Genomic DNA, 24,023 nt, shown 5'->3' on the forward strand with positions numbered 1-24,023 from the left:
AAATCATTCCCAATCCTTTCTGCTCAATTAGATGTAAACTATGGGTGTTTAAGCCAAAATGTCACGGATGAAAATAAAGGCGCCCAAAGCTTCCTCAGCACTCACCTCCATGGGTCACCACTTTCATATAAGGTTTGATCATCTGGAGATCAATTCGGTGCTCCTGCTCCCCGATGATGACCGTTCTCCACAGGCGCCCATTGGCAGCGCCTCCTTCTTCAGCTGCCCCATCCCCGAAGAGGTCTGCACTGTCCCCAGGCATGTTCTTAGCGGTGGCCACAGGCGTGTCATCTGAAAGCAAGACATGGAAAATCCTTATTTTTGTCTTCCTAGGCAGCAGAGCATTAAAGAGCTCTCATTTATCTTCAAGTCCGTTGTTCAGTGAAAATTCATTAATTTCATTTATTAAATTCTATGTGCAGAGCATTGTTTGTGAATAAAAGGTTTGGATAGACATAATTTCTGTCCTCACAGAACTTAAAATTTATTGGATGCCTATTGTGTGCCTGAGGCTGGGAGGGATATAAAGATGATTTCTCTCCTGGAAGAACTTGACAACATTTGGGGAAGATAAGATAATAACAGCAATGATAGTTCCCATTTCTATAGTGTTTTAATTGTTGTAAAATTCATTTTTAAAAACCATCCTATGAGGTAACAAGTGCAGATTTATTTTTTAAAATCTCCATAATACAGATGAAGAAGCTAAGGATTGTAGCAGTCAGGTGGTTTGCCCAAGACCCCACAAGTATTACATGACAGAGTAGTGACTCAAATGCAGGTCTTTTCATTCTGCCTCCTGGGATCAGACTGGGTATACTGGAAAGTCTTTGATCTTCTGCCTTTCTTCTTCTTTGGATAATGGTGTCAGAGCCCTTGCCGCTTCTGTTCTCTTATGAGCCAGGGGAGTGCACTGAATTGAAAGAATTCTTTCACCAGAGCAAAAACTATAGTCTTTCCCTGCCTCAATAGACAATTCATGAGATTCTGTGATCAAAATTCTAGTATCTTTGGTGATGAGCATTTTCTGAGCAAATCACTTATCTCTCTGAACTCAGTTTCCTTCTTTGTGAAATGGAGAGAGGCAATATGGTATGATAGAAAGGTTGCTGTTTTGGAGTCAAGAGACCTGGGGTTTGAATCCCAACTATTTAATACTTGTGAATTCTTTCCCCTCCTTGGGCCTTAATTTGCTTTTCTATAGAATGAGGAGATGGGCTTGAATGATTTCTGAGATGATGTCATAGGGATACAGGACTAGATGGTCTATAAAGTCTCTTATAACACTGACTCTAGAATTCTTGACATTGTTCCTTCGTGGATTTGTGAGGAAAGGTCTTCAGAAATAGGAGTGATTATTTTTCTAGCCTTTTCCAGATTCTTGCACCTTGACTCTGACTCATATAGCTTAGAATTCAATTGTGTGCTGCCTTGAGCTGTTCAATACTGTGGGTATTAGTGTCACCTCCCAAACTAGACTGTGATCTTTGTGTGGCTAAGGACAATGTCTCACATCATTTCTTTATCCCTAATTGTATCTACTAGAAGGCTAAGCATGTTCAGTAAATGCTTGCTGCCTGATTATTCCTTAGGCCAACCAAGGATCTACTGTAATCAGAGAAAGAATCACTTTCTTATGCATAAATTTAGTCATGTTTATTTTCTGCTCAAAAACTTTCAGCGACTTCCTTTTGCCTACTAGGCAAAATTCAAATTATTTTGATTGGGATTCAAGGCTTATGGAACCTTTCATCCTCCCCCACTCTGTGGTCTAGTCAAACTATAAGACTCTTGTGTGTCTCCTGAAACTCTACTGATTGTTCCTAAATAAATCTGCAAAGGAATTTAGAGAAACCACTCCAATATCTCTGCCAAGAAAATCCTACAATGGCATTACAAAGAGATGGATGTGACTGAAAAATGACAGAAAAACAACTTCTGACTCCAAACCCCATGCTTTTTCTACTTTATAATGTTGCCTCCCTACATTGGCGATGTTCTCGATTTTTTTTCACCTGTTGAATCCCCACTCATCAAGTCCAACTCAAATGCCATTTCCTTCAGGTCTTAGCCAAATTTTGTATTTCCCTCAGCACTGAGCATAGGATTCTGTATACATAGGTGCTTAATAAATGTTTGCTCAACAAATTCAGCTACAATGAATAAATAAATGGATGAATGTACTTTGTTGGTGAGTGACCAGCTCTTTACCTGAAGGTAGCTTTGTAAATAGCTACTTGTCAAAGACTAAAATTAGCCTAGTTACTGACTTCTTCAGACACTGAAACTGGTATTTTTAGCTCTAAGGACTCTGGGGATGGGGCAGAGAAGCAAAGTCAAGAGGGGCCTGGGAAATGTTTGTCTTTGGGGCTTAGTACAGTAGACAGATCACGCAATGAGGGGAAAACTGAGAATAGGCTGAGGCTGAATTCCACTTTTAAAATGGATGTTGTGAAAATTTCTGCATCCTAGTCTTAGCTCAGCCACTTACCAGGTGTATGAACACATTAATAGCTCATTTAACCTTGTTTTCCTCATCTGTAAAATGGGGATAATTCTCTCTGCTTTATAAAGCAACTATGAGAAAGGGTTATAAAAATAAACCTAGACAAATGTAATTATTATGACAATTATTAAAGCCATTAGAATTAGTCTTAGAGACCCAAAAAAAAAAAAACAGAACTAGAAGGAGTCTTGTTTAGAACATGACTGTTAGAACATAGAACATTAGGACCTTGAAAAGTGGAATTTCCTAACACAAGATGAAACTGTTTTAGTTCTTGAAAAACCAGCGAGAATCATTGGATTCCTTAAGATGAAAAATTGTTGATGAGACTTTTGCAGTACTTCAGGGCTTACAGGAACTATTGGATTCCTGGCACATGAACTTATGGACAATGGATTCCTTATGGACTATTTCTAGGACTTATGGACATGTGTAAATTTTCAGGTTGATTCATGTTGTTACATTACTACTAGCCTGTGTTATATTGCTATGTGCTTATGTAAATTATGTATAATGCCTCCCATATTGATGGATTTATGTATACCATGTATATCTGTTACAAAGTTCTGGCCCATATTGATGGATTTATGTGTACCCCTTCAGAAACCCACTAATCTGATTAGATTTCCTATTTCCTTTGGTGTTTTCATCTAACAAAAGAAAGGGGGAGATGTTGGAATCCTTACTAACTGCTAACTAATTAGAGTTGATCTAATCTTACAAGAAGATTTTGGCCAGAACCTGAAACAAGGTACTAAGTAGAACTAATTAGTACAATGCTTGTGTTTACACCTTTGTGTAAACCCTAGATTTGGAGAATGAAGAGCTAGATCCTGGCTCTTCTATTTGCTAACTCTGAACAAATAGTGATATTTTTGAAACTCAGTTTTTTCAAATGCCAGAAAACGTCTATGAATATAGAACACTGAACTGAATGGAATCTTAGAAATCATCTGGTTCAATCCCTTAATATTTTGGATAAGGAAACTGATCCAAACTCAAACCCAGGTTTCTTAACTCCATTGTACCATGCTCTCTCCCAATATTTATTGAGTTTTTACCCTTTGAAATGTCACATTTTTGCTTTTATCTGGCTCAAGTTAGGGACCCAATGAGTCAATACAGGTTATTAGTCATTGAAGCTGAAATCAGAAGATCTGAATCTACTACTTATTCCTTGTGTAAACTTTTCATATCCTTTCACTTCTTTGGATCTTAGTTTCTTTATCTGTAAAATGAGGGCATTGGACTAGATGATATTTAAGATTCCTTTCAGTTCTGAAATTCTATGTTCTAAGGTTTCTTTCAGCTCTGATAATTGCATTCTATGTTCCTTCCTTTCAGCGCAGACATTTTGTGTTTCTTGCTAACAGAGTTAAGCTCCTGATGTTGCTTTAATACATATATGGAGAATTGAGGAGGTCCAAAATGTCCCTCAGCCCCCCAAATAAGATAATTTGGTAGGATAATCCATCAAAGAAACCTTGAGAGGCCACGTAAGGATTGAAACAGGTTCCATGACATTATTTTGTTATTGTTGTTGCTGCTGTCATTTTACAATGTAGCTAGCAATAAAGAAATGAATTGCTCTTTTAAATCTTTCCCCCCTGAAACCTGGTGTATAATCACTGATGAAAAAAAGGGCATTTATGTGGGGTACTTTAAAGTTTGCTAAGTACTTTATACTCATGATCTCTTTTGAGTCTCATAAGAACATTATGAGATAAGCATTAGAATTATTATTCCCAGTACATAGATGAAGGAACTGTGATTTAGATAGACTGATTTTTTCTAAGATCAAGCAGCTACTATATTTTAGAAGCCCATATAAATACAGATTTTTCTAATTTTAGTACCAACATTTTTGGAATTAAAGCCCAAATAGCTGGGCTATTGGCTAGGACAAGACCATTACCTTCCCACTCTAGCTCATTGCCATTTCCAAGGAATTCCAGGGAATCTGTCTCATCTGGAGTTTCAATGTCATCCACGTTGATGTCCAGATCATCAGGGGTGTCCAAGAAATCATCAGACAAGACGGAGCCCTCACTTTGGTCCAGTGAAATGTTGATTTCAGGAGCAACGAGTGTCTTTCGTTTACGATGAGCCCCATTGAAGTTTAAAGTGTTTGGAGGAGCTGGAGGTAAATTTAAAAACACAATAAACATTTATTAAGGCCTTATAATGTGCAAGATATTGTATTTAGTGCTGATAATAAACAAATGGAAAGAACATAGTGCTTACCTTCATGGAGCTTACATTCTTCTGAGGGGTTAGATTGAGATGGATATACAAATAACTATGATATAAGTTAGAATAAGAAAAGGGTGTACAAAGTACCAGAGGGACGAGAAATTTGAAGAGAGATCCCATCCAGCAAGGGCGTTCAGGGAGGGGCTTGGGAGAAAGGTAGCACTTGAGCATGTCATTGAAGAAAAGAAAAATGTTTCGTAGGTGGAGATGAGGAAGGAGTGGATCCCCTGTTTGGGAGGAGAGCAACCTGCACAAATTTACAGAGAGCAGAAGGGAGAGGCAGGACCAAATCTGAAAAAAGTTAGTAGTAGTTTGATTAGAATGTCATGTGTCTAATGAACTATGAATGAAGCTGTGAATGAGTTCAACCTTTCTGGAAAGCAATTTGGAATTATGAAATAAAATGGCTAAAATGTCCATGACCTTTAATCTGCTGCTAGATCTATACCGAGAAGGTCTCTGACAAAAAAAGAAAGGTTCCAAAATATTTATAGCAGCACTTTTTGTAGTAGCAAAGAATTAGAAAGATACCTATCAATTGGGTACATTATTGTGATGGAAGAAACACTCTAAGAAGTGATTAATAGGATGCATCCAAGCAGACATGGAAAGAGAACTGATACAAAGTGAAGTGAGCAGAACCAAGAATGCAATATACATGCTGACTAAGACGATGTAAATAGAGAGAAACACATCAAAAATTATCATATCAAATCTAAACCTGCCCTTTTAGAATTCTCACCTATTACTCTTTGTTCAGTCCTATGGGAACAATTTGAACCAATGTAATCTCTCTTCTATGCTGGAGTGATAGACTTGAAGTATTTGAAGAACAAAATAGAAGTTAGCCAAGATGTTTTTAAGTCTTTCCTCTCTAGCCCCAGTTAAGTAGTTCTAATATCTTCAGCTGATGTTCATATGTTCACATGATACTAAGGTTCTCCATTGTCAGGGTCACTGATATCGAGATTCACTTCAGCATAACAATGTCCTTCCTAGCATTTGGCTCCTGGCATGGAAAACACTACTCCAGATGTGGTCATGGCCTCCATGCTCCTCTCCATGCAGCCTAAACTTGCATTAACTTTTTTTGACTGCCATATCACAAGGTTGCAGTGTAATGCATAGAGAACTTACGTTGGACTTAAAAAGTTCCGTCTCTGACACATACTAACTGAATGACCATGGGTAAGTTATGTAACCTCTTAGTGACTCTGACTAAGTTCTAAGATGATGTTACAGACAAATTGCTGATATATATCAGAGAAGGGAATTTCCACATTAGAAGTTCCCACACATAGATGAAATTATAGGTTCAGCAAACAAAAACTCAAAACATTTATTCTCAACTTTTCTGTGCACTTTTCTGTTCTTTTAAAAAAAATAATAATAACTTTCTATTTTTAAAATATATGCAAAGATAGTTTTCAACATTCACTCTTGCAAAATCTTGTGTACCAAAATTTTCTTCTTCCCTCCTCCATTCCTCCCTCCCCTGGAGAGCAAATAATCCAATATAGGATTATTTTAACCATATAGGTTAAACATGTGCAATTCTTCTAAATATATTTCCACTTTTATCATGCTATGCAAGAAAGATCAAAAGGGAAAAAATGAGAAAGAAAACATGCAAACAAACAGCAACAAAAAGGTGAAAATACTATGCTTATGATCCACATTCAGTTTCCATAGTCTTCTCTTTGGCTGTGGATGGCTCTTTATATCACCAGTCTATTGGAACTGTCTTGAATCAACTTATTGTTGAAAAGAGCTAAGTCTATCACAGTTTATCATCACATAATCTTGTTGCTGTGTACAATGTTCTTTTAAACCTCCTGTTCTTTCTCAAATGAACTTCTGTTATAATTATGCCTCTCCTCTTTTGTGTTGATAAAGTTGACTTTTAAAAAAATTTTATTCATTCATTCATTTATTTATTTTTAAATAACTTTTTATTGATAGAATTCATGCCAGGGTAATTTTTTACAACATTATCCCTTGCATTCACTTCTGTTCCGATTTTTCCCCTCCCTCCCTCCACCCCCTCCCCCAGATGGCAAGCAGTCCTTTACATGTTGAATATGTTGCAGTATATCCTAGATACAATATATATGTGCAGAACTGAACAGTTCTCTTGTTGCACAGAGAGAATTGAATTCAGAAGGTATAAATAACCCGGGAAGAAAAACAAAAATGCAAATAGTTTATATTCATTTCCCAGTGTTCTTTCTTTGGGTGTAGCTGCTTCTGTCCATTAAAGTTGACTTTTTGAAACCAACTCTAAGACTTCACATTTCTTCTTATTAAACATCTTTAAAAAATTTTTATTAATGTGTTTTGCTTTAAATTTGCAGTTTCAATTACACCTCACTCCAAGGGAGATCTCTTAGAACAAAGTAAAACAGTCAAATAAAACCAAGACCTCATCTGAAAGTGCATTCCTCACCCGTAACACACCTGACTTTCTATTTTTAATATTTTAATGAATAGAAATCTACTTTCTTTCTCTTCTACCTCCCACCCCTTTAGAGAAAAAAGAGAAAAGATAAAACATATTCCTTATAACAAATACGCATAGTTAAGCCAAATCAAATTTCTTCTCTGACTGTATATAAAAATGTTTATTTCATTCTGCACCATAAATCCATCACCTTTTTGTAAAAGAAAGTGTATTTCATCCTTAGTCATCTGACATCATAGATATTCATCATATTGATTATAATGTTTTATAGCTTTCAAAGCTGTTTGCCATTATAATGCTGTTTTTAGTAAACTTATTGTTTTTCTGGCTCTGTTCACTTCACTCTGCATCAGCTCATAGAAACCTTTTCATGCCTTTTAGAAATCATCTATTTGAATATTTCTTCTTTTATAATGATAGCTTTATTTTATTTTATTTTATTTTTTAAAAGAATTTTCAATAGTATTTTATTTCTCCAAATACATGCAAAGATAGTTTTCAACATTCATCCCTGTAGGACCTTGTGTTTCAAATTCTTCTTCCCTCTCTGCCTCTCTCCCCAAGATAGCAAACAATTTGATATATGTTAAAAATGTGTAATTTAAAAAAAACCCATTTCTATATTTATCATGTTGTGCAAGAAATATCAGATTAAAAGGGAAAAAGCTATAAGAAAGACAAAAAAATTATGCTTTGATCTGTATTCAGTATCCATAGCTCTCTCTCTGTATGGGGATGACATTTTTCATCTCAGATGTAATGGAATTGCCTTGAATCACTGCAGTGTTGAGAAGAGCCAAGTCCATCATCACATAATCTTATTGTTACTGTGTACATTGTTCTCTTGGCTCTGCTCACTTCACTCAACATCAGTTCATGTATGTCATTTCAGGCTTTTCTGAAATCAGCCTGTTCATAATTTCTTTAAGAACAATAATATTCCATTATATTCATATATTCATTCCATCCATTCATCCATATTCAGCCATTCCTCAAATGATGGATATCCACTCAATTTTCAGTTCCTTGACACTACAAAAAGGTTGCTACAAACACTTTTGCATATGTGGATCCTTTCCCCTATTTTAACATTTCTTAAAGCATAGTAGAATTCCAGCATATTTATAAACTATAACTTATGTAGCCTTTCTTCAACTGATGGGTACCTTTTTCGTTTTCAAGTTTTTGTGTTCCAGAAAGAATAGCTAGGAATATTTTTGTACATATAGAATCCCTTTCAGCTTTTTTGGGGATATTTTTGATTATATATTTATAAATAGTATAGTTGGGCCAAAGGACATGCACTGGTTAAAAATTGGGTGATATCAACTCATTAATCATTAAATTAATTAATGAATAATTAGTGAATAGTTAACCATTAAATTTTATGTTATTAGAGTTAGATGAACACAAAGCCTGTCAGGATTTGCTTGTATCTCAAATCTGTCATCCAACATGTGAGCTATTCTTTAATATCAGCTTTAATATTAGAATTCAACTATAATTATCAATTCAAGTCAAATGCTAGGGATACAAATAGAAAAAGCAAGACAGTCTCTTTTCTTAAAGAGAGACAATGCATAAAGGAAAAATCAGTTGCAGGGTATATAGAAAGCCCCAGGGGGTCCTAGTGTAGATGGCTGTTCACAAATCTATTATAGGATAATGGACTGAGTTTCTTAAGAAAATTCATGAGGCTAATTAGCACACATGGTTCAATAATTGGTAGAAATGTTCTGTTATTCATGGGGTAGCACCTCTGAGAGGGGGACCTCTTGCTGGGATATAGTGGGAAGAGCATGAATTTGGATTCCTCTTCTGATTCCACTCTCAGGAAGGGAAGATACTTGTCTAAGGTCCTAGGTGACAGAACCAAGATTCAGATACAAATGTTCTAATAGTCAGTCTCCTAGGATTACAAATTAACCAAAATTCACTTCCATTACTGATAAAACTCATAAACCGTGTCCCTGAACAAACCCAGATAGACAAACTCATGTAGCTACTTACAGGATGTGTCTTCAACAGGGCTGCCAAGAGTGTCCATTCCTGTCTCTTCTGGAAGGGGTCTGTCAAAACAATCCAGACAGCATCAGTCAGGGCCAATAGAAAAAACCAAGGACAGAGCCAGGAAGGTGTGTTGAGCAAAGTGGATTCAGAAAGGTGTATACAGGGAAGGAAAGAAACAACATTTTCTATCATTAGTCAGTGTTCAACCAGTTAGCTCATTTCTCAACTGGCTTGAAATGTCATGGAAATAGCACGGCAAGCTGGGAAAAATCTTCTAACTTTAGCTCATTAGTCAAGCCCTGCTATTTTCAAAGAGTGGGCATTTCAGTGTTTGAAAGGCTATCAGGAAGGTTGAGTACCTAAGCAGGAATTCCCTTTATGACACACCAAAGGTTGTCCAGCTTTTACTTGGAGACTTCTAGACAGAGAGAACTTGGTACCTGTTCTGGGAAATCCTTCCTCCTATTGAATAGAAGTCATCTTTCCTGAAACTTTCAGCATTAGAAGAAAATTCAGAGGGCAGCTAGTCTATCCCATACATGAACAAAAAATCCCCACTATAGCATCCTCAGAAAGCAGTCATCTAGCCTCTACTTCAATAGCTCTAGAGACAGGAAACTGTCTAACTTTCTCTTCCAGAGCGATAGCTATGATTGTCAGAAAGTTTTTTCTATGTCAACTTCAAATCTGCCTTCCTAATTTCTACCTCTTTCTCCTAGTTCTTTTCTCTTGGGCTGAGCAAAGTCTCATTCTTTTTTCATGTGATGGCCTTCCAAATATTTGAATACAACTAACATGTCTTCCCAGATGGAAGAGGGAATGTGTTTGCTCTCTCTTCCATATGTCTATATTATGTAAACAAGTGTTTGTTTTCATATACTATCCCCCCTGTTCTTTAATTACTTCTTAGGTGTGAATCTTGCCTTTCCAACTGAACTGTCACTTTCTCCAGGGCAGAGGCTCAGTGTCACCTGCTTATCTTGAATCCCCACTGAGCCTAGCACAGGGTTGGGCATGAAGCTTCTTATTTGGGAAAGATTTGCTGGCAGATATCTCGGTATCATATTCCAGAGTTTTGAAGCTTTTTCTAAGCTCTTAAAATTTCAAGATGGATGCAGCACACACGTCTAGTATTCATGAGGAAAGTTACAAGAATAGTAGATGCTAAAGAATTGGGCCACAAGGTACCCCTTAACTCACCTGTCCGTTCCTGTCCCCTTCTGGGAAAGGTCTGTCAAGATGGACTCTAGAGTGACAGGATCTGGGTTTAAAACTAATTTTTGGGTCATGGTACTTGGGGGAATATGAGCAAGCTGTTTACTCACCCCCTAATCCCCGCCCCTGGACCTCAGTTTCTTGGACTGCTAAATAAAACAAGTTGGATCTTCATGATTCCTGAGGTCCCTTCTGGAACTGATCAATGATCCTCCTAACAATCTTATGAGGGAGACAGGTGAAGGATTCTCAATCCCCTTGTACAGATAAAGGCTTAGTTAAAGGGAAATGTTTAGAAAGTATTCTGCTACATTTCCTCCCCACCTCAGTTCAGAAGTGGAAGTGGATACCCAGGTTAAGTACTAGGTTATCAAGCTCCAAATGTATTTAAAAAGAGGCCATGATTCTCAGTGCTATGTAGCACAAAACATACCCAGAAAGAGATGTAGATTGCAAAGCATTTTACATATATCATCTCATTGAATCTTCTCAATAACCCCATGAGGTAGGTTTTCTAAAAAAATTATTCTCATTTTACAGATGAGTAGACTCAGGCTGAGAGAGGTTAAATGATTGAACCAGGTTCAAACAGTCAGTATAGATCAGAGGGAGGTCTTAAAGCCAGGTTTTCCTGAGCTCAGGTCCAGTGCTCAACCCGTTGTATTTGTGTGTGTCTCTGTGTGTTTATGTATGTGTGTATATATGTGTAGGAGTGCGCGCATCTGAGTGATGCTCTTGTGGAGGATATATAGTCATCTCTCATACTGACTGGAAGTAATTTAGAGGCCTGAAACTTCCAATTGCATGTAAAGATAATTTTCAACATTCATTTTGGTAAAATTTTGAGTTCTAATTTTTTTTTCTCCTTCCTCCCTAATTTCTCCCCTTCCCAAGACAGCAAGTAATCTGATACAGGATATACATCCACAATTAAAAAATACTTAAGTAAAAACCAAACCAAAACAAAACTCTCAATCAATATGTGGCCCACCATGGTCCTTATATAAAGTTTGGTGCTCCTGTTTCTATCTGAATTTGACACCATGGGCCCAGATGATCTCAATGGTTCTTTTCGACTTTAAATCTATGATTCCTTGGAGGTATCTTTTGCAGCTAGAGTCATGGAACAAGCCTATCATGGAAATAGGTTTAATTGTAATAATTTAGTGTTCAGTCATTTTTCAATACTGTCTGACTTTTTGTCATCTCATTTTGGATTCACTTGGCACAGACATTGAAGTGGTTTGCCATTTCTTTGTTAAGCTCATTTTACAGATGAGGAAACTGAGGCAAAAAGGAAAAAGTGATTTGCCCAGGATTACACACCAAGTAAGTGTCTGAGGCCATGTACTCTATCCACTGCATCACCTAATTGCCCTGATTGTAATAATAGCTAGCATTTCTATAATACTTTCAGGCTCACAAATATCTCATTTTATTCTCACAACAACCCTAGGAGCAAGGTGCTATTAGAATTTCTATTTTACTTAAGAGGAACCTGAGGCATACAGAGATTAAGTGGTTTACTGAGGGTCAACCAACTAGTAAAATAAAATGAGATCAGATTTGAACTTAGGTCCAATGATCTATCCTCTGGGACACCTTAGTGATTACTAGTCCCCATTTTACAAGTGATAAAACTGAAGTTCAGAGAACAAATGGTTTGGCTAGAGTCACGCAGCAAAAGTAATAATAACTTGTATTTCTATAGGGTTTTAAAGTTTATAAAGTCTATTCCTCACAACTCAATGACACTGCAACAATGGTACCAGTATTATCATCCCCATTTTATAAGTGAGAAAACTGATTTGTTTTAGAGAATCCAGAACACCATGCTTCAGAAACTAGCATCTTCTATGAATCAGTCGGTCAGTCCACAAGCATTTATTAAAGCACTTACTACAAATGAGGATGCTGGGGATGATACAAAGAAAGGGAAGAACAGTTCCTGAGTTGAAGGAGCTCACATTCTGATGAAACAAACAAAATTACTTTTTAGAATTAGCCAAAGAATTAGAGCTGTTGTTGGTATAAATGGAACAGATTTTCTTACTCCAAAGTTATGAGTTTTGGAATCAGAAAACAGAGGTTTAGATTTGAATTCTGCTATTGATTTCCTGTGTGACCTTGGGAAAATTATCTTATCTCTCTGGGCCTCAGTTTCCTAATCTGTAAAATAAAGGGGACTAGATTAGATGATGTCCAAGGATCCTTTCAGCTCTAGATCTCTGCTCTTCTGATGCTATGAGAGAATGCTGCTTCTCCTCTCCCCTCTAGTCAGAGCTCCTCCAAATACCCTAGTGATTTGCACAGTGCACCTGAAGGCTGACAATGTATGTCAGAGGGTTTTTTGAACACAAGCTCTATCAAGAAGTAAGAAAAAAAATCTTCCTTACCTTTTAAGAGGATGCTCAGGCAATCCTCCCTTTGGGATCTGGCTCCTCTTGTTTAAATTTTACCTGGATCCTGAGCCTCTCTCCCTTTCTGAATTTCCTGAATCAGGGGAGCTTGTTTAAGGCCCCAACCCCACCATTTTGGTCTGTTCTGGTCAGATGATGCTGAGCTTCACCCTATAAGATACTGGCTCTCTGGCAGTGAATGAGTTCTGACTAGGAAGATGCTGGGAACCCAGTGAGCATGCTCCAGCATCTTACTCCTCCCTCGGGCATCACTACAGCATCGATGCAGAACGGGAGATGCACCAGCACATGAGCCTTTAGCAGAAGGACACACCTCCAGGGAGGAAGGATGCTCATCTCTCCCTCTCCAATCAGCTCATTGCCTTCCTGGCTTACACCAGTCTAATGCATCCCTCTTTCAGGGCTGGACTCCTTGCAACCAGCTGCCTTCACTATCCTGGGGCTCACATCTGGAGGTCAAACCATATATGTGCTCAGTTTGATCTCCCTCTGCCCTGCCCGGTAGGTAGCCCTGGCCTGGGACTGACCAGACCAGTGGATGAAGGACAGTGTGCTGCAGGGGGTTCAGTGGGGCAATAGCATTGGATTCAAAGGCAGAAGATCCAGGTTCAAGTTTTAATTGTAATTCTTAGTAGTCATAAAGCTAGGGATAAGCATCATGTTGCAAAGAAAGGGGGCTGGAGATCGAGTGAGAAGGTTTGCATTCAAGTCCCAGCTCTAACACTTGCTACCTGTATGATGCTTTTAACAAGTCATGTGGCTGCTGCATCTCTAGTGAGATTACAGAATCTTTAAAGACCTTTTCAGCCTTTTCAAGTCTAGCAGTCACTTCACTATGTCACTCACCAGATTTGTCCTGTTTTTTCAAGCCTCTGCGTGTTTGTGGAGACCCAAACTCTACGATCCCTAGTAGCGTGTGGTAGAGCCAGGTCAAATTGGCTTAAAGAGTTAATTGTTAGATTTTCATTGTGAGCATTGTTATGCCTCAGACACTGGCAAGTGTTACAAACCAGGGATTGATGTATTGTTTTGTAGCTTGTCTAGACTTAAAAAGTGATGGAGGGAATGCTAATCATGCATATTAGTCTTAAATCTGTTGTATGCATGTCCCTCTAGAAAGCCAGTTGTTAAATATTTACCAGCACATCAGTGCTCCTATGTCTAGTTTCCTTACCTGTAAAATGGAGATAATGTGTTCCCTACCTCATAGGATTGATTGTTATGAGAGAGACCCTTTGTCTACCTCAAAGTGCTATAAAAATACAAATTATTATTGTAACTATTATTTATATTGGTGACTCTCATTCTTTTCTGTTCTGCCAGGGGAATGGACTAGAAGTGTGTTTCTTGGTCTGCCAGTCCCAGACTCAGTGCTCAGCTTTCCAGTCTCTTCTAAATTGGTAACTTGGGCACTCTGTGGTCTGGAGGCACATGAAGCGGAGCTACATTGCTGGGAACTCTTTGTTCTGACAATGAAATGACATGTTTCTGTGTGAAGTCTGATTTCATCATTCCTTTGTCACAAAGTATTTGCTGATTTCCTATTTCCTTTAATAAAATACAAATTCCTTGGCTTGGCATATAAGACCCTCCCTAGTCTAATGCCACTCTATCTCTTTAACCTTGGTTCATATCACTTCCCTCCATAATAACAACATTATCAACCAGCAGTTATTTGGAACTTCCTATGTGCCAGGCACTGTGCTAAGTCTTTTACAAAAATGACTGCATTTGGTCTTCACAGCAACTCAGAGAGAGGTGCTATTATATTATCTCCATTTTACAGATGAGGAAATTGAGGCAGACAGAGGTTAAATTTTTTGTTTAGCTAGTCAAACAGCTAGTAAGTATCTGAGACTAGATTAGAATTCAGGTCCTCCTGTTCCAGGTTCCACAGTCTGTGTATCCTGATACTCCCTAGTTGTTCGTTATATTTTACATATTTTAAAATTTAATATTCAAACATTAATATTTACATATAAATATTAACTAATTAAGTAAAAAGTAATAAAAATTAATATTTAAAATATTGTACTTATTTATCAAGGATATACCTTCATACTTCCCAACCACAAGATCCTAGGTTTAGATTTGGAAACGACCTTGGAGGTTACCATTTTACAAATGAAGAAACTGAGGGTGGGAAAAAGTAAGTAACTTGCCTAAGATTATTCAACTAGTAAATGTCTGAGGCAGGATTTAAATGCAGCTCCTTCTGACTCAATCTAGCATATATCATCCACCAAACTTGTCCTGTATTTTCAAGCCTCTGCATTTATGGAGGCTCTTTCAGGATTATATTGCCTATTCATTTCAGTCTGTTGAAATCCTTCTCTTCTTCAAGATTCAGCTCAAGTATTGCTTTGTTCCATAAAATTTTCTCTGATTCTCTTAACTGCAGTCAATCATTCCTTGCTCAGATTGCTGTAGGACACTTTGCCTTAATTTCTCCTTTGCCTCTCCCACATATTACTAATTGTCGTGTGTGTGTGTGTGTGTGTGTGTGTGTGTGTGTGTGTGTGTTTATGTCACAACTTCCTATTAGTTTAGAAGTTCTTTGAGGGCAGGGACTCAAGGACTTTTTTTCCCTCTTTCTATTCTGGGTGCTGAGCATGAGGTTTTGACACAATATGTGTTTAATAGATATTTGCTGGTTGACTTGAATTCAAAAGACCTGGTTCTAGAAGCCACCTTTGCCATTTATTAGCTACATGATTTTTGAGCAAGATGTCATTTCCTCTGGCTATCTCCTGTGTTGGGAATGCCCACCCTTCCTCATCTCGGCCTCTCTCCTTTTCTGATTTCCTTCAAATCTCAGCCAGTCTGCAAAAAGCCTTTCCAAGACTTCCTTAATCTTAGTACTTTCCCCTGACATTTTCTCCAATTTATCCTGCATATATTGTTTATATATAATGTTTCCTCCATTAGACTATAGGCTCCTTGAGAGCAGAAACTTTTTTTTTTGGTCTTTATATCCCTACAATCCAGCACAGTGGTTAGCACACAGTAGGCACTTAATAAGTGCTGGTTGAATAACGGACTTAATGGCTCTGTACCTTAGTTTTCTCATCTTTAAAATGGAAAGAATGATAATATTTCACTATGTTTAAAGAAGAATTGTGGGAACCAAAAGAGATAATGTGTTTAAACTGCTTGAGCTTTATTAAACACTTGGCAAGCTGTGTTTTCCACTGCTATATCAAACCAGTATACAGCTGTCATTAGGAATATTCCAAGTTTTGAAAAATTGGTGATGGACTTCAAGCCATTTTTCTACTCTTACAAACATGCAAAGAGATAATCACCCAGAAGACTTCCATTCAAATATGAATTCTAATTCAGCTACTCACTCCTTTTATGACCCTGGAAATGTCACTCTATCCCTTTAGTCCTCAGTTTTCATAACTGTAAAATGAGGGGGTTGGAATAAATGATCTTTCACCTTTAATATCCCCTTTGAGTGTTCCCAAGAAGGACTAATGAACTGAATCAAATAGAATTCCTGATTCTGTCGAAATAGACAGACAGTGATACCAACATCAAGCTTGCAGCTGGATTCGGAGTTAAGCTCATTTTGGAGAACAGGGAAACAAAAGCTCTTCTTAATTTCAGACTGAATTGGCAAAAAATATTCCACTTAGACCACAACTTTACAAGAAGCCCACTGTCCTCCAAACACTGAGTTACTCACAGCTGAGGGGCCATTGCTGCAGCTGCCACCAGGCAAATTCACTTGGGCACTGTTTTTCCTCCCACCTCCCAAGTGTCCCTTCACAATATAAACTTTCTGAACTGGTTCTCAGTGTGCATTTACAGATGATCTTGTTCTATCCAGTTACCATAGAACTAAGCCTGGAAACCTGCTTTTGGTGGATTTGAATCTGGGCAAATTAATTCTGTTTCCTAGTCTGTAAAAATGGGACTAATCATACTTGCCCTACTCTACTTCTGAGGACAATTGTATAGAATGCCTAGAACTTTAGATCTAGACTTTAGAGAGCATCCGATCCACTCTCCTCATGGAATATTTGGAGAAACTGAGGCTCAGAGAGGTTGTGCCTACTGGTGATCATACAGGAAATAAGTGAAAGAACCATGGTCCCTTGACTCCTAATCTAGGATTCTTCACTACATCATGCTGCATTTTACTTTTAAAATTTTGATTTAATTAATTAGTTGATTAAATAAAATAATAACAAATTAGTTAAAAAATAAAAATTAATACTTTCAAAACACTCCATAAATGAACTCATCAATAATAATAAAAGCAGAGAATCATAGAATTGTAGCAGCTCAGAGCTGAAAAACAGCTTAAAACTCATCAGATTTAATTTCCTTATTTTATAGTTGAAGAAACTCACTTGAAGGGAGGAGGCTAGCCTAAAATAATACAATTAGGTGGGGTCCAAATGAAACTCACATATGGTGTTTTTATTTGTAATATATTTCATATAATATTTGTTAAATAGAAATTTAATGATGATGATGATGATAATAATAGCAATAGGTGGAGGGGATCACGTTAATCAATGAGCATCTAAGTGATGATTATGTGCTAACCACTTACTAGATGCAAAAGTTACAAATAAAAAAGCCAAATGAATGAATGATGTGAACTTTTGGCATTCAAACACAACCCTAGAAGTCAATGACCAGGATGAAAAATCTAAACAATAGGAAATCAGAAATACCCAAAAGGAGCTCAAAGAAGGGTCTGTGATTTCCCATTGACTTTTGATTTTAGGTTTTCCCTAGAACATTGAGCTTTAGCATCTCAGGCCAAAGGCATTCTTCCCAGTGTTGGCAAAGACTACTTCAAAGACATGCTAATGTCTATGAGGCTCTTTTCCTTCAAGGTCAGCGGTCTGAACAACTTTCTCCCTATTTTAAAGATGGAGATACCTGAGTTCTGGGGAAGAGAAGTGACTTTTCTATGAATGTAAAATGAACTAATAAAAGATAAGGGGTAGAACTCAGGCTCCTGACTATTATACATTTTTCTTTTATACCACGAGTATACTGTGCTAAAGGGGATTGCTTTTCAAAAACATCTGATTTTACTCAGGGATCTGACTCAGTTTTCTGATATAGATCTTTTCCTCTTAAGGAACTCTTAACTTACTAGGTGAAAGTAGCTTTCTTCCCCCAAATTTCCCATAGTGCTTTGCTTGGACCTCTTTCTTGCATCACAATGATTTTGAATCTATTCTTCTCTATTAGATTGTTAAATCTCTTGAAATCCGGATCTATCATGGAGTCAGAGGACCTGAATTTAAATCCTCTGTTAACCGTCGAGCTATCTGATCTTGGGCATAATAATTAATAACAACTAACATTTATATAGTGTTTATTATAGGCATACCATTTAATCTCTCTGGACAGAAGAAATGGGACCAGTTGACCTCTAAGTTCCCTTCTAGGTCTTTATCTGTGATCTTTTGATTTTTGTGTTATAGTACCTTATACGGAGTGGAACTTTATAAAATGCTTGTTGGGTTGAATTGAGTTTTCTGACTTTTACTTGTACCATGGAAAGAAGGATTAATGATACAACTAAAGATTTTAGAAGAGAAAAAGATCAACTTAAAAAATAGGGTCCAAAGCAAACTTCTTTTAAAATTAAAAAAAATATATTATTTTATTTTACCCAAATTATATATAAAAACAATTTTGTAGCATTTTAAAAAGTTTTGAGTTCCAAATTTTATCCCTCCCTCCCCTGTCTCCAAAATAGTAAGCAGTCTGGTATAGGTTATACATGTGTAATCATACAAAACATTTCCATATTAGTCATTTTTTGCAAGAAAATTCAAATAAAAATTAAAGTGAAAAATAGTATGTTTTGGTCTATATTCGGATGACAACAGTTCTTTCCCTGAAGACAGATACGATTTTTCATCATGAGTCCTTTGGAATTGTCTTGCATCATTATATTGCAGAGAAGAGCTGTCACTCAGTTTTTCATTGTATAATATTGCTATTATTGTATACAATGTTTTCCTGATTCTGCTCACTTCACTTTGTATCAGCTCATATAAGTCAAAGTAAACTTCTTTGAGGAGAGATGGCTTGAGTGTGATCACACTCAAAAATAATGGCAAATGGATTGGAGAAATGTAGACAACTAGTATTGGCAACCAGGGTTATATAGGATATTGGAGCAAGGAGAGCTCACATAGCAGCTGTTCCAGCAATTGCTGTTAGATCTAATATAGGTCTAAATTCTAACTCAGAGCCTAGGGTTTGGAAAGCTTGACTTGCAAGAGAGATATTGTAATTTAAGAGAATGCATGGTGGACCCAAAGTCAGGAGATTTGGATTTATATTCTGGCCCCACTAACTGTATTACCATGGCCAACTCACATTTTCTGAGTCTCAGGGAATTTCATAAACCTTAAAATGCTAGAGATTCATGAGCCTCCAAACTATTGTTATTCTCTGGCGAAGTAGTCCACATGATAGAAATATTGTATTCCCTGCCCCTCAACACCTTCAATTCTGGAGCAGAGCTTGGAAGACATACCTGGGGAAGTCTTCATCCTGCCATTCCTCCTTTACATCCACATTTCCCATTCGTAGGGTGGCTTCTGTGGTCCCCATGATGACAGATCAAGGATGAAGAAAGCTTGAGGCAAGGAGGTTCTGAAATGGAGATGGAAATGGGGAGAAAATAATTATTATGAGCTTCTGTGGCATCATCTCATCAGTATTGTAGCATCAGAGAATGTTAGAGCTGAAAGGATCCTTAGAGATTGGATGGTTGAATCTCTTATCCTTGGAAAATGAAACAGATCCTGAGTGATTAAATATTATGCTTAAGATAATACAACTAATAAATAATATTTGCCATTCCCCTCTCTCCCTTTCCTTTCATTTTCAATAAGTCATGTCATAATGTCTTCTACATTCATCTTCTTTTTTTTAGTTCTACTGCCATCACCCCAACATCAGCTCTTGCTACTACTTGCAATACTAAGTATTGCAGTAGTTTACTCAAACTTCAATAGCCAGATCAAAATGCTTCCTCCTTTAGGAAGTTTTCTCGGATTTCTCCCAGTTAGTAATTATCTTCCTTCAAATCTCATGTAATGTTTTATTTGTGAGTTTTTAATGTGTATATCATGTAATATTTTGCATTATTATTTTTGTTGGCATATTTATTGGTATATTTATTTTATTTTTTGATATTTATTTATCGCCATATTTTATTTTATTTGTTACCCCACTACTATAATGTGAGTACCTTGAGCACAGGGAGAGTCTTATTTAAGCTTTAAATTTCCCTCACCATCTAGCATAGTAGCACACATCTAGCTCTGCCCACAGTAGATGCTTAATATATATATATATATATATATATATATATATATACACATATATATATATATTTGTTAAAAGACCGAATAAAAGTTGGAGTTTAGAGTTAGGAGGCATTTCAATTAAATTGAACAAGTATTGATTAAATGCCTCCTATATATAAGACACCTCATTAGCCCATATATTTTATTTTATTTTTTTTAAATAAGATTATTTATTTTGATTAAAGTGTATTATTCCTTCAGATAAGACTAATGATGTATTGACAGCTATCCCAAAATAAGAATATTCATTGGTGAGTTTTTTTTAAATAAAAGCTTTGAGAAATGTAACATATTCTAAGAAAAATAATGGCTCTGATGAAATTATTACTCAAAGGAATAAAGCAAATGAGTATGGTAAATGTCTGGTATTTTTCCATAAATTTGAAAGTCTTATTATTTGAGAGGGATCTGATTAAACTCATTCTTTTTTTTTTAAACTGGATAATTCTTTTATAAAGCCATTAGAGAATTTTACAAGAAAGGGTTTGGATTACATCCATTAGCCCATATATTTTAACAGATGAGCAAAACTGAGAGGAAGAAACCTTGTCTAAGGTAGAAAGTAGCAGAGTCAGGATTTGAGTCCAGATCTTTTGACTTCCAAACTAGCATTCTTTCCACTATGCCGTTTCCACAAAGTCATTTTAAAGAAATCGCTTATAGTAAACTAGATATGGACAATCTGTGACTACATTTTGAATGATTCTCAGTAGTATTGTTTGTTGAAGAATCATGGACAAAGCTGGGAAGTGGACCAGTTTATCTTAAGCTCTCCATCTCACATCCTTTTCTTTTGAATCATGTAACCTCCCCCATATAGATTTCAGTACCTTACTATTACTGAAAGCAGTGCTTCAGGAACTCATCCAGCCCCATTCATTCTCAGACTTCCAGGAAGGCAAGTAGATTTCCCCCCCCCCAAACTCCCCAATTTTTAGCTAAAAAACCTGGGCTTACATCTCACCTCTTATTTTGTTGTTGAGTGACTTTTCAGTTGTATCCCACTCTTCACTGATTCTATATGGGGTTTAATTGGCTAAGACAAAGAGTTCCTTCTCTTTTCCTTCTCCAGCTCATTTTACAGATAAGAAAACTGAGGCAAACACAGTTAAGTGACATGTCCAGAGTCACATAGCTATTAAGTATCTGAGGCCAGTTTTGAACAGAAAGATGAGTCTTCCTGACTCCAGGTTTTTCACTCTACCTACTGTGCTATCTAGCTGCCATCACCTCTAATAGTTGATTATTATATCTGTACCCGATCTGTGATAATGTCTTCTGAATTCATATTGGACTGATCAGCCACAGCTAAATGCACAATACTCTGACTCCAACACTGTGATGTCATTTGTCTTTTTCAAAAATGAAGAATGAACAACATCAATACTGGAATCTTAGGAAGCCCCTCTCTGTTCCTTGGTTTCTTTTTCTGTTACTGTTCTGTTCCAAGGTCTCTTGGAAGTTTGTCCCTTCTTGTTTACAATCCATGATAATATTTAATGTGAGAACCTCCAAGGAAAAGCTTCAAATAGACTGGTGTAAAAAGAGATCCAAGATTGACTTTTCCTTTTGAGAATCTGACCACTATTTATGAAGAAAATCTGTGAAGCAGTATAATCTGCATATACCACTTGCAATCTGACCACTGCTGGAAGGTAGAAGGAGAATATAGAGGGGGAAAAGCATCAAAATAGAAATCAATTATGTTATCCCTCTTCTCCTGCAGCTGTTTTTAGGGGAAGGTTTAAATAAATGAAAAATTCCTTTCAAGCCATAGGGCAGTAACCTCCATTTCAGCTTCCCTGTAACAGACACTGTGTTTCTGTCTCTGTTTCTATTTGATATAGTGTCACAGGAAAAAAGTGCTAAACCCTTCCACAAAGAAAGCCTTTCAGTCCCCACATCTGAAGTTGTCTTCATTCCATAGGGCCCTGTGTCACCCCAAAGCACACTGTCAACATAGAATACAGCCTACCACAATATACATCATGTATCTATGGGTGCATTCAGACCCAGACTTCAGGATGCAGTAGTCCAATGTGGGTGTCATCTAAGAAAGGAACATATGGCATTGAATAATTAATATATTTTAACCTCCTCCATGGACGGAGGCAGATGTAAGGCAAGGCATACCAAATTTGGAATGAAAGGACCTGAGTTTGAATCTCTAGTCTGTTAGTTACACACACACACACACACACACACACACACACACACACACACACACATATGATTTGGGGGCAGTTTCCAAACTCTCTCCCCCTCTGTTTTCTTTGTAAAATGAACTAAATGTTTTCTGAGGTTTCTCTGAACTCCAATAATAGTAATAGTGATAATTGACATTTACATGGTGCTTGAAAATTTGTAAAGTTCTTTATCTAGATCTCATTTGAGCTAACATTCTAACATTGCAAGACAACATGGAGTAGTAAATAGAGGATTGTACTTGGAGTCAGGAACACCTGAGTTGAGATACTATTTCAGACATTTAACCAGTGTGACCCTGAGCAAATCACTGAGCTTTATCCTCATTATATATGTAAAGTGCTTTGCCAATCTTAAAGTATTATATATCTTTATATACTATACTCTAGTTGTTATTACTAGATTGTCCTGGGGCTCAAATAAAATTTTGTATGTAACATGCTTTGTGAACTTTAAGACGCTAGAGAAATATCAGTTATTATTTTAAAGTCCCCTCCCAGTTCTCAGGTTTCTTTCAGGTCTTGTATTCTGTTTTATGTTCTAAGATCCCTCCCAATGCTAGTATTCTATTTTCTGAGGTTCCTTTCAACTCTGAAAGCCTGTGATGCATTAGTTAGGCTAACCTGGGTCCCTTCCCCACTTAACCACACACCTTATACAAAGCTGAAATAAACCTGTTTGTGTGCTTTTGTGAATCTCCAATTATTTCAGCTGCTGTTGTCCTCTCAATAGAATATAGCATTAGGGGAAACCACATTAATCTGTAATCTATTTTGGGGAACACACGTCCTTTCTTTTCTTTTTGTTTTCTCTTTCTGGCTTAATGCACCTCCCCCGCCCTATCCCCACGCTATCCCCACCCCCATCTCTCCACGAATACACTTTCCAGTAAAGGGTTTGTAAACAGTAGGTACTTAATTTACTAAATTGACTAATTTAATTTAAAAGGCAAATAATTATCTCTTTGTGTTTCTTCGGAGGGATCATTTTTTAAACTGCCTCCTCTCTTCCCCTCAACCCTCCCCCTTCCGGGAAAAAAAAAAAATTATCCCCTTAAAATCCGCTTATGATGGCTTTTAAAAAAGACTTCACTTGTTCCAAATAGAAAATGGATGGAGACAGAAGCATCATGCAGGCCTCCCTTCCTAGGGAAAGATTCAGGTATTAAGCGAACCCGTAAATCCATCCCCCAAATGCGGCAAATCTCTCTCTTTCTCTCTCTCTCTCTTTTTCCCGTCCCTGATTTTTAGCAGAGAATTGATTTAGGCTAATGGCTTTTCTTTTGCTTCTGATAGCTGACTGATGCCTGCTCTCCGAGATGCAGAGGATGCGATCCATCTTTGCCAGAGGATGCGATCCATCTTTGCCAAGGTTCCTCGGCCACCCGGGAAGGGGCAGTGGTGGAAAAATAAAAGGGCGGTAGCCAATAAACATCTCCAGACAGCTTTCCTTCCGCAGCCCCGAAAAGCTGGAAGGTGTACTCACCGCCAGGCGATCTCTCCTCCTTAGGAGCAGACAAAGGCAAGTCCTCAGTTGTGCATCCCTCCCTTTCTGCCTCGGGATGGCAGTTCCCTCAGTGGGAATGGGGATGG

The 24,023-nt window shown here is 37.3% G+C and overlaps 1 protein-coding gene and 1 long non-coding RNA gene across 3 annotated transcripts in view; one reads left to right on the forward strand and one right to left on the reverse strand.

The window, feature by feature from the left end:
* ATCAY (ATCAY kinesin light chain interacting caytaxin) overlaps window positions 1–24,015 on the reverse strand; it is a 45,314-nt gene extending 21,299 nt beyond the window's left edge. Inside the window, exons 1-5 of one of the 2 annotated variants that reach the window (XM_051971942.1) lie at window positions 23,917–24,015; window positions 19,389–19,507; window positions 9,231–9,289; window positions 4,422–4,643; window positions 106–291 (exon numbers count right to left, since the gene is read on the reverse strand). In XM_051971942.1, coding sequence (XP_051827902.1) covers window positions 106–291; window positions 4,422–4,643; window positions 9,231–9,289; window positions 19,389–19,465 — 544 coding nt within the window. In that variant the 5' untranslated portion in view covers window positions 19,466–19,507; window positions 23,917–24,015. Of the gene's footprint in view, window positions 1–105; window positions 292–4,421; window positions 4,644–9,230; window positions 9,290–12,841; window positions 13,004–19,388; window positions 19,508–23,916 lie in introns of those variants that run through there. The other variant, XM_051971943.1, reaches the window with a different exon arrangement.
* The window catches only part of LOC127544960 (uncharacterized), a 123,798-nt gene that overhangs the window by 76,458 nt on the left and 23,317 nt on the right, over window positions 1–24,023 (forward strand). The gene's annotated exons all lie outside the window — the stretch shown is intronic.

The sequence above is a fragment of the Antechinus flavipes genome, chromosome 1, assembly GCF_016432865.1.
Source record: "Antechinus flavipes isolate AdamAnt ecotype Samford, QLD, Australia chromosome 1, AdamAnt_v2, whole genome shotgun sequence".
Taxonomy (NCBI): domain Eukaryota; kingdom Metazoa; phylum Chordata; class Mammalia; order Dasyuromorphia; family Dasyuridae; genus Antechinus; species Antechinus flavipes.